The sequence below is a fragment of the Spinacia oleracea genome, chromosome 1 (genome assembly GCF_020520425.1).
Source record: "Spinacia oleracea cultivar Varoflay chromosome 1, BTI_SOV_V1, whole genome shotgun sequence".
Taxonomy (NCBI): domain Eukaryota; kingdom Viridiplantae; phylum Streptophyta; class Magnoliopsida; order Caryophyllales; family Amaranthaceae; genus Spinacia; species Spinacia oleracea.
The window spans coordinates 106973583-106987937 of record NC_079487.1 but is presented as its reverse complement, the minus strand read 5'-3'; the positions used below and the strand labels follow the sequence as shown (position 1 = coordinate 106987937).

The 14355-nt window shown below is 31.7% G+C and overlaps 2 protein-coding genes across 3 annotated transcripts; one reads left to right on the top strand and one right to left on the bottom strand.

Moving 5' to 3' along the window:
- Window positions 1–2084: 2084 nt before the first annotated feature.
- LOC110801159 (probable glycosyltransferase At5g11130) lies at window positions 2085–6816 on the bottom strand. Its single transcript, XM_022006485.2, has 4 exons — window positions 6588–6816; window positions 6037–6188; window positions 3641–4004; window positions 2085–2858 (listed from the first exon to the last, which is right to left on the bottom strand). The coding sequence occupies exons 1-4, from the start codon at window positions 6690–6692 to the stop codon at window positions 2187–2189; spliced, it is 1293 nt and encodes a 430-aa protein (XP_021862177.1). The 5' UTR covers window positions 6693–6816; the 3' UTR covers window positions 2085–2186.
- Window positions 6817–11113: 4297 nt separating this feature from the next.
- Window positions 11114–13997, top strand: LOC110780823 (protein FAR1-RELATED SEQUENCE 9-like). 2 transcript variants are annotated; one of them, XM_056838764.1, is made up of 5 exons: window positions 11114–11278; window positions 11359–11413; window positions 11528–12950; window positions 13195–13397; window positions 13497–13997. In XM_056838764.1, the coding sequence occupies exons 3-4, from the start codon at window positions 11538–11540 to the stop codon at window positions 13375–13377; spliced, it is 1596 nt and encodes a 531-aa protein (XP_056694742.1). In that variant the 5' UTR covers window positions 11114–11278; window positions 11359–11413; window positions 11528–11537; the 3' UTR covers window positions 13378–13397; window positions 13497–13997. The 2 variants fall into 2 exon arrangements, with proteins under 2 accessions (XP_056694742.1, XP_056694743.1); XM_056838765.1 differs by lacking the exon at window positions 13195–13397 and having other exon boundaries at window positions 11156–11278.
- Window positions 13998–14355: the final 358 nt, after the last annotated feature.

The window sequence follows — 14355 nt, the reverse complement described above, 5'->3', positions numbered from 1 at the left end:
GGTTATCATGAGTTATCTCCATTACTAGGATTAAGATTATTATACAATGATGCACTTTTCTAGAATACACGTAAATTTTCATCATAGGAACGGCTGCATGAAGAGGGAATTCAATAAAATAAAAAATTAATTCAAGTCAAATTTGATGGAACATATACTAATCATTCACTCATTGTAAATTTGATGTAAGGTACGTCACACGGACTTACGGAGTATTACGTACTACGTATAACACAAAGTTAGTACATTAATTAGTACTACCTCCGTTTCAAAAAGATCTTTACAGTTACTATTTATACGAACTCTAATGCAATATTTAACTACTAATATATCCAATTTCGTATGTAAAAAAATTATAAAAATTTGATATTCTGAAAATACATCCCGAGACCAATCTAACAAGATCTTACATGTAACGTTTTGATGTATATAATGGTGAGAATTTACGGTCAAAGTTTTTATACTTTGGACACATTTTTCTAAGCGTAAAGAACTTTTTGAAACGGAGGTAGTACTACCTAGTACTTATTAATCTTAAGACATTAATCGACTAGAATTACCTAAATACCGATCAATTCACTATTCTTTCCTTTTTTTTTTTTGTGCGAATGAGTCACTATGGCAATAATAATAATCTATCTATTACTATATACTAAAAGAGACACCAAGAATGACACGTGTCATTTCCTGGTGCGATTTTTTCCCGCCAAAATATATTTTTTTAAACTTTTTAATAAAAGATTTTACTTTGCATTTATTTTAGGAAACTAAGTAAAAAAAGAAATAAAAATATAATTGGATTACCATTGATAGAATATGCAATTATTTTGTAAATATTTAGATTCCTAATTAATAGCCTCATATCACGCTATTGTACAAAAAATAGTTTGTATATATACTGACAATACACAATCAATGAAAGTCAGGGGAATTATTTCTCACAACCATAAATGTAACTACGCAGTACTCCCTCCGTCCCGGAATATATACTCGACCCGGTTTGACCGGCACAAAGTTTAAGGGACTTGAATTGACTTATTTAATTTGATAATGGGGTATTATTTTAATGTAGTTAGTGGGAAATGTGTAAAGGGGTGGGGTTGGGGAGAGTAGGGGTTGAATTTTTAATTATTTTTTGTATGGAGTAGGGGGTAGGTGGGTTAATAAGGGTGGAGTGAAAAATAATATAATATTGTTAGAATATTTCCATTTTTAAAAACAGGTCAAGTATTAAGGGACGGCCCGATAAGGAAACCAGGTCAAGTATTCCGGGACGGAGGGAGTACATGATATATTATTGGAGGAAAGATGAATCAATATTATTTTCTCCTTTACAATTTGATTTTATTTATGTATTGTTTTAAATTTTTAATTAATTTATATAATATTGAAGAATTGATTTCTAATATTAGTCTAATAATAATATACGGTGAATATGGATGTTAATTAAAATAATAATAAGTGGTAAGTATACAGCTATATAATCCTTAATTTTGTACTCCGTATTGTACTAATATGCATATTTAGCTTATTTACATATTTATTTTATACATTATGAATTCATACTTTTGCATATATTCTTTTTACTTTCACGTTTTCCTAATATCACAAGTCATTTATTTAGATACTATTAAAATATTAAAATATTTTAGTAATAACCGTGCGTTGCACGGGACCTAACCTAGTACAAATATAAATTTGTCCAAAACTACGCTATAAAATTGGGTTTTGCAAAAAAATACATTAAAAAATATTGTAATAAACTACCTTAGGTCAAATTATGACGGTGATTATATCCATTCCATTTTCTGCACTGCATTATGGTTTTTATGTCTATGTTTTAGTTTTGTGTTTTTTCTTAAGTACTCTAAAGTATCATTACGACTTTTTAGTTTTTACTTCACCTACAAAGGACAAGGCCAGACAACAAGCTAGTGATGTAGACGAGATTTGATCTCAGGTATTTAATACCACCCCTCAAACTTTACCAACCAAGCTAAATTTTCTCATTTTAATAATATTATTGTCTACCAAATAACTACTTTACGTACCCAGATAAGTAAATCTACATACCGGCCCTCATATAATCAACTAAAAGTTGATCATTACTACATCAATTAAGGAAACTTGAAAATACACATAATATAAATGCAAACCTAAATCTATACAGATGGATATTAATAATTTTACATGACATGATGACCTAGCTTAATATTAAGCCTTCTAAGCCAAATAGAATGAAGAATCATATGAATAGCATCAAACGGCTTAGATGGTCTATTAATCACAAAATGTGGCCTAACTTGTAACACCCTCTTATGTAACATCAAGTATCTCGTCGTTGATATCCCTTCTAGAATCTTCTTAATCTCCGGTATCTTCGCCACCGGAATATGAACCGAAAACTTACTCCAATCCAACACGTCACTAAACGGTAACGTATAATTGTCGGAAACGATAACCGGAACACAACCCGTGTAAATTGACTCTAGTAACCTTGGGCTGGCCACCTCCCACCCACTAGGGCAAAGACAATATTTACTTTGGCCCATCAAAACGGTGTAGTTTTGGTCCTTAGGAAGGTAACCAAAGACTTGGACAGATTTGTCCTTGTCCTTCCAATGGTCAAAGAGGCTCTTACGGACTTCGCCGTGGGGACCACCAGCGAAGAAGGCGAGGACACGACGGTTGCGAGGCGTTAGGTTGATCATAGGAGGGCCAAGTGTTCCCCAAGGGATGAGGATTTCGGGGAGTGAGACGTCACGTGAAGGGCGGAAGCCTTCCGAGACGTTGGCGTTGCATAGGACTCGAATGAAGTGCTTGAACAGCTCTGGATGGGCTGACGAAACATCTGGTGCCTGAAAAAACAAATCAATTACAAAATTGGATTATTATTAAGTTTAAAACGAATTAGCTTGTTAAAATCTTTTAATAACTTAGGCTAGTTTTAAGTCATAGCACCTCAGATTTATAAACTTTACCGTTACTAATTTACTATTTACACAAATATTAAGGTTTGCCGTCAAAAAAGGATGGTTATAATAAAGTATGCATAAAGTAAAATAGAGTAAAAGCGAGTGATAGTAAGATAAAATGAATAAAGTAAGAGAAAATGAGTTAAAAACTTAAGATAGTAAATTTGTATGCCAAAATATAATATAAATTATAAAACGCAATGTAAAGAGCAATACGAGACAGAATAAAACGGAAAACTTAAAGATCATTATGAAATAAAGTAGTATGGTTTAAGAGAGATAACAAACTATTAGTTCATATAATCATATTCATAATAATCATGTTGATTGATTTTGAAAACTATTAATTAATATTTTGAGCTTTATCACTATTGATTAAAGGATTTAGATAAGTATATGGGCAACCATACTTTGGTGAGTCAACCTACAACTCTAGCTAAAGTTGGCTATTTAAGGAAAGTCATTAACAAGATTTTTATTTAACAACCAAAAAAGAAAAACATACCCAGTAATGACAAGAAATGATTTAAGGGAAATCGCAAACTTAAAATTAACCATAACCATAATAATCATGTTGATTTTGGAACTGTAAACGGTATTTTGATTGTGGTTAACAAAAAAGTAATTTAACAGCAAATAATAATAAAAAAAAAAAAAAAACATACCCAATCATGACAAGAAATGAGGAAATGATCAGCTCCACTACTTGTATTCCAATAAGGATAACGCTCCGATATGACTCGAATGTAATCTGCGACGACGTTTTGCATTCGTTCCCTAGAGTAGCTCGTATATGGCCTATAAACGTATCGAATGATGGATGTAATGCTCACCGGAACGAAAAAGGCTAGGGCTTCATTAGGGTTTTGAGTTATGAAACTGCTTTTATCATCATCACCTGCATTTAGCTCTTCGATCATTTGTCCTTCAATGGAGTATATATTGTTCATAGGACCGCGGTGGAACAGTGGTGGTTCGCCTTCTTTGTACGTAAATATTTTGAATCTTTTCTCCATCTCTTTGTGACTCCTGATTTCATTTCATGTTTATGCTAATTAATTAATCACATCGATATATCTGTATATATCTAACAACTTAAGTGTAACATGTATCAATTGATTTAATTTTACCCAATGTTGGAGAACAAACTGTTACTTGCATGACTCTACCAAACTGTTACTTGCATGACTCTACCGCACATGTAATCCCTCCGTATTTAATTAAAGGATACACTTCTCATAATCGGCCTATTTCAACTTTTGGCATGTCATTGTCCCCACTTTCAACTATATTAATTTTTCTACTTCCTCCGTCCCTTAAACTCGATCTGTTTTGACCGGACACGTTTTTCAATGCACAACTTTGACCATCAATTTCTTTAACTACATATTATAAAAGCTTATAAAAATATTAATATTTTGAAAATATATATTAAGATGAAGCCAATAATATATTACTATATATTATCATTTGTTTTCATATATTAGAAATAAAATAGGGTCTAAGTGAATTATGTGAATAGTACAAAAAGTCAAAACATGTCGAGTATCAAGGGACGGAGGGAATACATTGAAACAAATAAGTTTAGGAAAAATAAGGGTTGACAAATTACAGCTTATAACTAAAATTAGTTTTGATAATTTTAATATGTTCAGATAAGTTCGGATAAAATAAGTTCAGAAAAAATAAGTGAAAATCAGGTGAATGTCATCTGATTTTCACTTATTTTTTCTGAACTTATTTGAACTTAACTGAACTTATCTAAACTTATTAAAACTTATCAAAACTTATTTTAGTTATAAGTTGTACTTGGTCAACCCTTATTTTTCCTGAACTTATCTGAATCTTAACTTAACTGAACTTATTTTTTCTGAAATAAGTGGAAATAAGGTGAACAAAACAATACCTAAATGTAAATTTCAAGAAAGAAAAATGGTGCAAGTAAAAAAAAAAAAAAAAAAAAGTATAAATCGAGCCGAGCAACCCCAAACTCGACTGGGTCATTATCACCTTAACTTGCTGGGAGAAATGGAGAGTAAGGGGAAGAGTCGTGGGAAAGTGACAGTTACTTAAAAAGCGTTGGTATAACTAACGTAGTAACGTAGTTTGACATCGTTTGTTAATGGTAATGCTACCACGACGGCCCATTATATGTCACATTATGCCCATACAGCCATACTTCCTAGTTCCTAGCTATGTTATTTTTAATTACATAAAATTTAATCACTTTTAGTCAAGAATCACGGTTTATACTTCGTACGGATTCTCACTTGTTAATCGATATTGGTAAATTGTGGAGAAATATATTATCTTATTATAGATCGAGTGAAATTGACATAATAATAGGTCAAGACATTATTGGTAAGTGTTAGGTAATGTAACATGATAATAATTAGGTAAGGAACATGTTAAGTGTTCTAAGTTTCTATACTCCAATTTGGCCCCAAAAAAAACAAGGGATATTATACACTTATCCACAAGAAGAGGGTAGCATTGTTTTCTTATCTTTTTGGAACTTATGGGCATCATATATATATATAAAATAAAAATAAAAAATGTAGCAATTTCATCTACAGAATCATGATGTAAAAGAAACAAATAACAATATGTCAGCTAATCTCCTATTACAATGACATAATTGTCGGACCATGATCAATACTCTGTACCTAGTTGTGTGGAAGATAGTTAACGTGTCATGTGATCTAACAGTTTAATAACTACTCATATATACCATTTTATTTAAAAAAAAATATGTGAAAATAGGCGGGATATATAAAAAAAAAAAAATAGAAAGGCTAAATGGATGAAAACTATTCTCTAGGGTTTTAAACCGTATACGGTTCTCAAGGATTTGACTTTCACTATGATTTCGATTCTAACTAATAACTAGTTCCAAATAATATCTCAACTCTTTTTCAGCCTATTTTTTCTACTTTGCTTGATTTATTCAAGGAGTTCTCGTCATTAAAGCATCTAATAATGAAGAATTAACAACCTTAAACCCTAAAAACATTGAAATTAAAAATAAATAAAAAAACTAAAGGAAAGGAAAGATCTTAACTGGTATAGGGAATAAGGGTTTTTGTAAACCACCCCTCTAGGGAGGAAGCTCCCTTCCGTGTATGATGTATAGTTTCGAGCTCGAGCCGCTTCTCTAATGGTTGATCTTGCCCTTGCCAATCCTTCTTCAATTCTCTCCAAATGATAATCACCCTTTACATTAAACAAAAACCAAAAGACTAATGTGAAATAATTGTAATTAACACCAAAAAAACAAAAAAACAAAAAAACAAAAAAACAGAAAAAAAGGATTTTTTTTGTTCTTGATGTGAATAAAACTGACTCTTCTCAATAAAATAAAATTAAACAACGTAACACTATTTCATTTCTGTATAACATGCTTGCCACAACATCACAAATATATTCTCCTCAACCTAACAAGTTTTACTTGTTGTTTCAAGATGAGTAAAATCAGTAAATAGTCACGTCGACAGTGTAAATTGAATCATGAAGGTGATTACTAAATTCATGAAGAAGGGAGTAGGTACAATTACCATTCCCAAATTTAAATAAAAAATAACAATAACAAAAAAGAGAGGCAAAGGAATTTACCGGAGAAGCATGTGAGAACATGAGATTGGTAGAAAAGAGGGAGATGATCAAGAAAAAGATAAGAATTACACATGTCAATGACATAATTGTTGAGTGATTAGCCATAGAAATGTGTTAAATATGATGAATTATGATCGGATCATATTATAAAAGGGATGAAACTGGTTATAAAAAGAAGAAAGGGGTTTAAGAGTGATGAGAAGTGAAGTAGGTGTGTATGTATATATACATGTTATGTGTTTTTTCTAATCACCAAAAACATAAAACATGGTATGTGTTTTTTGGACTAATAGTCCAAGTAGGATTCTAGTTAGTTGTTCGTCCTTCTAATGCGACTATGTTAGCTACTTTTCACTTATACTTTTCTAATTTAATACTCAATCTGTTTCTTAATATTCTTTTTCTTAACTAGTTTTTTATGCACACAGTGAGTGCGGTTTTTAGAATCCATGTAAGGTTACATTTTTAAAAAATCAACATTTCTTATCGTAAAATAAGTATTTTTTTTCTCTTGAACGTACCACCGGCCCTAACCAATTATGAAATACCCCTTTCAAGATTTAATGATTTATACATTAGTTTTTTTTTTTTTTTGATAAATAAATGATTTATACATTAGTTAGCTAATCAAGATATTTTATTATTATCAAATACATTTTTGTATAACGTCAAGATACTTCTATGAGTAATCTAATATATATATATAAAGGGGAGTTTTTTCGAGAGTTTTCGGAGCGCCACGTAGGATTTCCACGTCATCAAATATAATTAGATTGTTAATTAATTAAATATAGTATAATTAGATTGTTTAATTAATTAAATAAATAATCTAAGAGTCTTAATATGATAAAAACATCAAGCAATTCGTAGATTAAGAATCTTAATTAGATAAAAACATCAAGCAATTCGTAGATTGAAACTAATATAAACCCAACAATTCGTAGATTGAAACTAATATAAACCCAAAGAAGATAAGATTTCCTTTTATGGGTATCTCCAAAACTAATCGTAGTAGAATACATTAGAATTATATATACATTACAATTGTACTTGCATTGGTATCATATACTACGGATAGATAAACTATAATTTTATCATTTTATCATTTTATCATTTTATTTAAATTAGAATTCTATTTGCATTAAACTATATTTTTTTTCCCGGTTATAAATATATGACTTTGTATTGTATGTTCAATCCGTATCTAACTATCAACATAATAATTTCCAAAAAAATCTCAAGTTTTGTGATCATGGTTGGGTAAATTTATAAAACTATACTCCTCTTTTATAAACAAGTTACTCCTTTTTACCCGTAGTTATTCTGTTTCCAATCTGCTTGTTTTTTTTATGCATTTCACGTATTAAAATTCACCATTGCATAGTTTTTTTGGTATTGATACTGAAAAATATTAAAAGGGTGTGCGGATTTGTTTAGAAAAAGGGTAAAGTGATGTAAATTAAAATCGTTAATTTTGGGTTTTTTTACTTTATGTTTTGAATAGAATTAGTTAAAGTATAGATCATCTTTCCTAATTATGTCTCTTTATGTTTGTAACGTGGGTGAATTATCATGAGTGTGCCCTTTAAGAGTATGATGTAAATTATGAGTTTTCAGGTCTGTACAAGAATAAAAAAGATATATAAGTACTAAGTAAAAGATAATAAGAGAAAAAGATACAATTATCCGCTTTTAACAAATAAGATAGAATTACAAATAGTGAGTTTTTTCAAATGCAAAATGCCATAGGGAGTGGATAGAATAGTCAAAAAAGAAAAATAGATGGAACAACATATATTCAATTCTTCATTCTATACAATTACACACGTATGCATATTCTTATGAGTGTACGTTACTTTTGGATTACAATTCTAATACCAATATATTAGTCCTAGAGTTTAAGTTGGTTTTAGATTTCCATACATTAGCAGTAGCATTAGATTATGATATTACGTACCTAAGTCAACTAGAAGTATTGGAATCAGTTGTACTATATATATATCTCTTATCATAAGCAATACGATTCAGGTTTTCACTCAATAATATTTCAGTCTTGACAGGGTGTCATGATAGAATTTTAGATAAATAATCTTTTTGGGTGCAACCACGAAAGAAATTTGTAATAGAATTTTATTTACATAAAACCCCCAAAAGGGTGTCATGATAGAATTTTAGTTAAAAAGTTTTTTTTGGGTGCAACACAAAAGAAATTTGTAATAGTTATGATAATTATTATTAAGTGTATAATAGAATTCTATTTGTATTAAACCTATATTTTTTTTCGATTATAAATGTATGACTTTATACCCATATCTAACCATCAACATAATAGTTTTCAGAAAAAATATAGCTCAAATAAATAAATGTATCAAACTTAGACAGAATATAATAAGACAATTATGTACTTTTTATTACGAACCCGTGCATCGCACGGGCTTCAATACTAGTATATATATATAAAGGGGAGTTTTTTCAAGAGCATTTAGAGCGTCCACATAGGATTGTCCAGTCACTAAATAGAATTTTAAGATTATAATAATAAAATAGATTAGAAAAATAAATAATAATTTTTAATCTTATAATTATCTTTATAATTCGTATAATAAAATAGATTAGAAAAATAAATAATAATTTTTAAACTTATAATTATCTTTATAATTCGTATTTATAACTAATTCTGCGGAGTAAGAAGTATACTCCATATGTTTCTTCGAAAAAAAAAAGAAGTATACTCCATATGGGTTTCATACAATTTTTTATATTGTTTTTTTTTTTGTTTTTTGTTATGGGTATTAGGGGGAAGACAAGAAGATAAAAAGATTGAAATACGTGTGTATCATTTCTTCCAATAATGATACTACTTAATGCTCCTTAAAAGATAAAAACAAATTCTAGATAAAAATAATATAATTGGATAACTTATCACAATTAATACTCCCTCCGTCCCGGAATACTTGACCTGTTTTCCTTATCGGGCCGTCCCTTAATACTTGACCTGTTTCTAAAAATGGAAATATTCTAACAATATTATATTATTTCTCACTCCACCCCTATTAACCCACCTACCCCCTACTCCATACAAAAAATAATTAAAAATTCAACCCCTACTCTCCCCCAACCCCACCTCTTAACCCACCTCCCACTAACTATATTAAAATAATACCCCACTATCATCTACTACCTATTAAATTAAATAAGTCAATTCAAGTCCCTTAAACTCTGTGCCGGTCAAACCGGGTCGAGTATTCCGGGACGGAGGGAGTATCTTTTTACAAACTGCTTTACAAAATTTATCTAATTAATGAATAAGTTATAGTGTAACAGAACCACCTCAAATATTTCATTCTTATATATTATTGTACCTATGAAACCATCCATAACAAACGTCGTTCACATTCACGCATATTGTGGTCTTTTTTTTCGTGTCGATCAACATAGATTACGGTTAAATGACATCACTGTTTCATGGGTAAATATAGTCTTCTCCAAACTATTTTACCTACAGATGATAAATATCAAATATATTTTGTTTATCACCATGTCTTATAACTTCTTATGGACGACGTTGTTATTTCTCTATCCTCCATTGCTTCTTCTTTGTTGTAGGTTTGTTTTGCAAATTGGTTGTTTTTTTTTTTTTACTCACCACCATATTTTCTTCCCCCAAATTCAAAGGGCCTGTAATAAGCTAAAGCTCTCTTAGATTGAATTCCCCAACCCATTTATCCTCCCAAACACTGATTTTCGAGTCACTCCCTATACCCACAAAATATTAGCTTGAAACAAGTCCCAAACTTTACCCATTGATTTCCAAAGACGATAACCATAGGAGAAAGAACGAAAGAGATTATTAGACTTGGTGTATTTATCCTTAATAACTTTAACAGCCATGTTTTGTTCTTGATGGATAATTCTCCACCACAACTTAAGGATATACAATCAGCTCTATTAAGGGATTTCACACACCTAAGACCCCAAACCCCCTTCTTTAGAAAGCGAGATATTATTCCAACTAAGAAGGTGGATTCCTCCTTGATCTACATCTTTGCCCCACAAAAACTTCGCAATCTTATTATTCCAACGAGATATTGGTTGTTTAAGACCTCAAAATGTTTACTTTCGATTAGTGTTGTTGATGGTACTTCGAACTAATTTGGTTAACTTCCCTCAAAAAAAAAAAACTAATTTGGTTAACTATATCGAGCGCATCTATTTTAAGTCATAAATCTATTTAATTTGAATAGATTAGTTATTGATTAGTGAACCAAACTTAAATTTCAAAAAGTATAATTATATTGAGTACTTCGTATGTTTCTAATTGTTAATTTTGCAAACGTATAATTAAATTGAATATGTTTTTACTTCATGTATGAGTATCTATCAAAACAGATTAATCAACAGATGTGAGTATGTGACTACAGTCACTAGAAGAAAAGTAACAAACAAAACATCAAAAACATAAATTAATATATAGATTATATTAAGATTCAGACACTTGCTAGGAAAACATAATGGACAATAACATATGTTTTTTCTTACATTAAAATGTTCAAGGAATAATTACGGGACTTGAATTCTGATGCAAATTTTATAACAGATGTCATTGAGCTCAAATCCAACTCCATAATATCAACCTTAGAACACGGGATTTCTTCCAGTATTTTATGCATAACCTCTGTTCCAGCAGTCAGGTTTCTAGCATAACTAAACTAGAGTTAACTCTGATAATTTTCCTTGAAACTAATCAACCAGAGTTATCCTTTTACTGCAGGTATAAAAGTACCAAGAAGCCTCGGACCTCTACCCAGTCAGCACACAAATCGAAGGTATTTCCAAATGCTGCTTAGAACTACTTGATTATATCCAGAAAAGCTAAATAACAGTTGTTCACCTGTGTGAAAATTGTAACCATTTGTAATAAAATTGATGAACACACGCAGGCAAAGGTCCATGAGTGACGGGGTTCAGCATGTATTGGGTTACCTGAAGCTAATGCACTTTGAGAATCCTAATTTTTATTATGCGATTCGGGGTGATCCTTCGGCTTCCAATGTTTTCTGGATTGATGCTGCTTCTCGGAGTAACTATACTTACTTTGGTGACACTATAGTTTTTGATACCTCGTACTGTAGCAGTGACTATAAAGTACCATTTGCGACTTTTACGGGACTAAATCATCATGGGCAGCCAATACTTTTTGGTTGTGCCGTAATGCTTGATCAATCGGAGGCTTCCTACATTTGGTTATTCCAGACATGGCTTCACGCAATCTCAGGGAAAAGCCCAATCTCGATCACAATAGAGCCTGCTAGGTTTGTGCAGACGGCAGTATCTCAAGTTTTGCCCAATACTCGGCTTCGTTACTGCAAATGGAGCGTTTTTAAAGAGGTTCAAACTCGTTTGGCTCATCTTTATGAGTCACAACCTAATATTGACGCAGAGTTCGGTAAGTGTGTTGAGAGTGAGTCAATTGAGGAATTTGAATCTAGGTGGGGGATGCTTTTGGAACAGTATTATTTGATGGATGATGAATGGATGCGGTCAGTTTATGATGCTCGACGTATGTGGGTGCCTGTTTACATGCGAGACACCTTCTTTGGGGACCACTGTGGTGAAGGAAATAAGGGCAGAAATATATACTTTGATGGGTTTATAACTGCTGAAACCACCTTACAAGTGCTGATTGAAGATTATAAAAAAGCTGTTGGGATTTGGCATGAGAAGGAACTACGGGCAGACCATGATACAAGTAACACAATACCTTTGTTGAAGACCCCATCACCAATGGAGAAACAGGCTGGAAGTGTTTACACCAAGAAAATATTCATGAAGTTCCAAGAAGAGCTCTTCCAGACCCTGGCTAATACTGCAACAGAACTTGAGGAATCAGGAGGAGTCACCTTGTTTCGTGTGGCTAAGTTTGGGGAAGATCATAGAGATCGTATTGTCACTTACAATCCTATAGAAGCAAAAGCTACTTGTGGGTGCCAAAAGTTTGAATTCTCAGGTGTCATTTGTAGGCACATATTAGCTGTTTTCAGAGCAAAAAATGTTCTTACTCTTCCTTCAGAATACTTATTGAAAAGGTGGACAAGAAATGCCAAAAGTGGAGGTTCATTGGATAAACATGCTGCGGAGGAACCAACCAATTCACCAGAGTCTGTGACTATTCGATGTGACAACCTACAGCAGGATGTCGTTAAAGTTGGGGAAGAAGATGCAAAATATATTCAGGTTTACAATGTAGCTATGAATGCTCTGGAGGAAGCTGCAAAGAAGGTTGCAGCTGTGAAGAATCAAGGAGTTGCACAAGGTGGCTCTTTGGCGAATGGTGAAAATCCACTGGCATCTTGCCAACCTGCAGTAAGTTCATTTTTTTCACTGTAGTTCATTTTTTTTACTCTGTAGTTCATTTTTTCACTGTAGTTCATTTTTTTACTCTACTTGGACTGTTTTTTGCCTTAAAACTCCATCAGAAGTACAACAGACCTTTCAATTTTCACCCACATCCAAACATGAATGCCAAATTCAATGAAATCCTATATAATAATACATGAATATGCGATTATTATATTTTAATCACTCGGTGTTTGTTTTTCTTCTGTAGATGACCTTACCTATGGGAGATAGTAAGCTGGAGAACCCTTCAATCCAAACAACTATCAATGGAGAAAAAAATCATGAATTGTTAGAAAACATACAAAAACTAGTAATGAATTTAAATGAAAAGTTTGATAATTGTGATAGAAAATGTGTCCATGGCCACCGTCTACAAATTATAATTTCTTGAAATGGGATATAACACCGAAGGTATAACCGACGCCTTCCTCTTCTCCAATACTACTTGGTTTTTTTTATTTGCTTTGTTTTAAGCAGATCATTAACATTACTCGCGTTTTTTTTTTTTAGATCATTTACGCCAATCTCTCATGAGGCACCGAAGAGAATTCATCATTTTCTTCCGTTCCGTGATAATACAAATTGGTAAGGAAAATACAAGGAAGATAATCGATGATTGTTCCCGTAAAATGCCTATACTTGAATTACTCTACAATATGCACGGTGGATGTGCTGAATATCGTTCACCTATCGAGCCGAAAACCGAGCCCGAAGATGAAGAGAATGTATCAAACAAAAGGATTTCCTTCGATCTCACTGGAGATGAGACTGTTGAAATTATAGATTAGTTAATTCATTTATTTTTTCTAACAATGTTAGTATTAGAGATAGATTAGGATTGTATTATCCTAATAGTTGTAGTATTCTAGTAGTAAGAGGATTGTTATGCATATGAAATAGAAGAAGCAATATTATGCCATTGGCTACGTTTTTGTTATATTTTTTAATTATGTACTCTACTGGTATTTTGTTATAAATTTTGGTTCACTTCATACATAAGTTTTTGTAGTACATGAGTTTTTACAACTTTGTTATTCAGTCAATTTTGGTTCACTTCATACATAAGTTTTGGTAGTACATGAGTTCAATATGATCAATATGCCCATAAGTCTTGAAATATTGTTCAATATGATCAGTGTTGTATGACTGAATAACACTGATCATATTGAACAATATTTCAAGACTTATGGGCAATATGATCAGTGTTATTCAGTCATACAACTGAAACTTTTTACTTTGTTTTGTTGTTTGTACGTTCACAGTTATTTAGTAAATAAATTACCAAAAAAGAACAATTAAACACTACAAAGGAGCTCTCAAGAACCTCTCCTATACTAGTGTTAAAATGTCAAATCTTCCCCCTTCTTTC

What these genes read in the sequence shown, in the direction of transcription:
- LOC110780823 (XM_056838764.1), top strand. Translation starts at nt 11,538, where the DNA reads ATGAGTGACGGGGTTCAGCATGTATTGGGTTACCTGAAGCTAATGCAC. An exon ending in TGGCATCTTGCCAACCTGCA is followed by an intron (nt 12,951 to 13,194) that starts GTAAGTTCATTT and finishes TTTCTTCTGTAG; the next exon opens with ATGACCTTACCTATGGGAGA.
- LOC110801159 (XM_022006485.2), bottom strand. Translation starts at nt 6,692, where the DNA reads ATGGCTAATCACTCAACAATTATGTCATTGACATGTGTAATTCTTATC. An exon ending in TGTTCTCACATGCTTCTCCG is followed by an intron (nt 6,189 to 6,587) that starts GTAAATTCCTTT and finishes TTTAATGTAAAG; the next exon opens with GGTGATTATCATTTGGAGAG. An exon ending in AACCCTTATTCCCTATACCA is followed by an intron (nt 4,005 to 6,036) that starts GTTAAGATCTTT and finishes AAATGAAATCAG; the next exon opens with GAGTCACAAAGAGATGGAGA.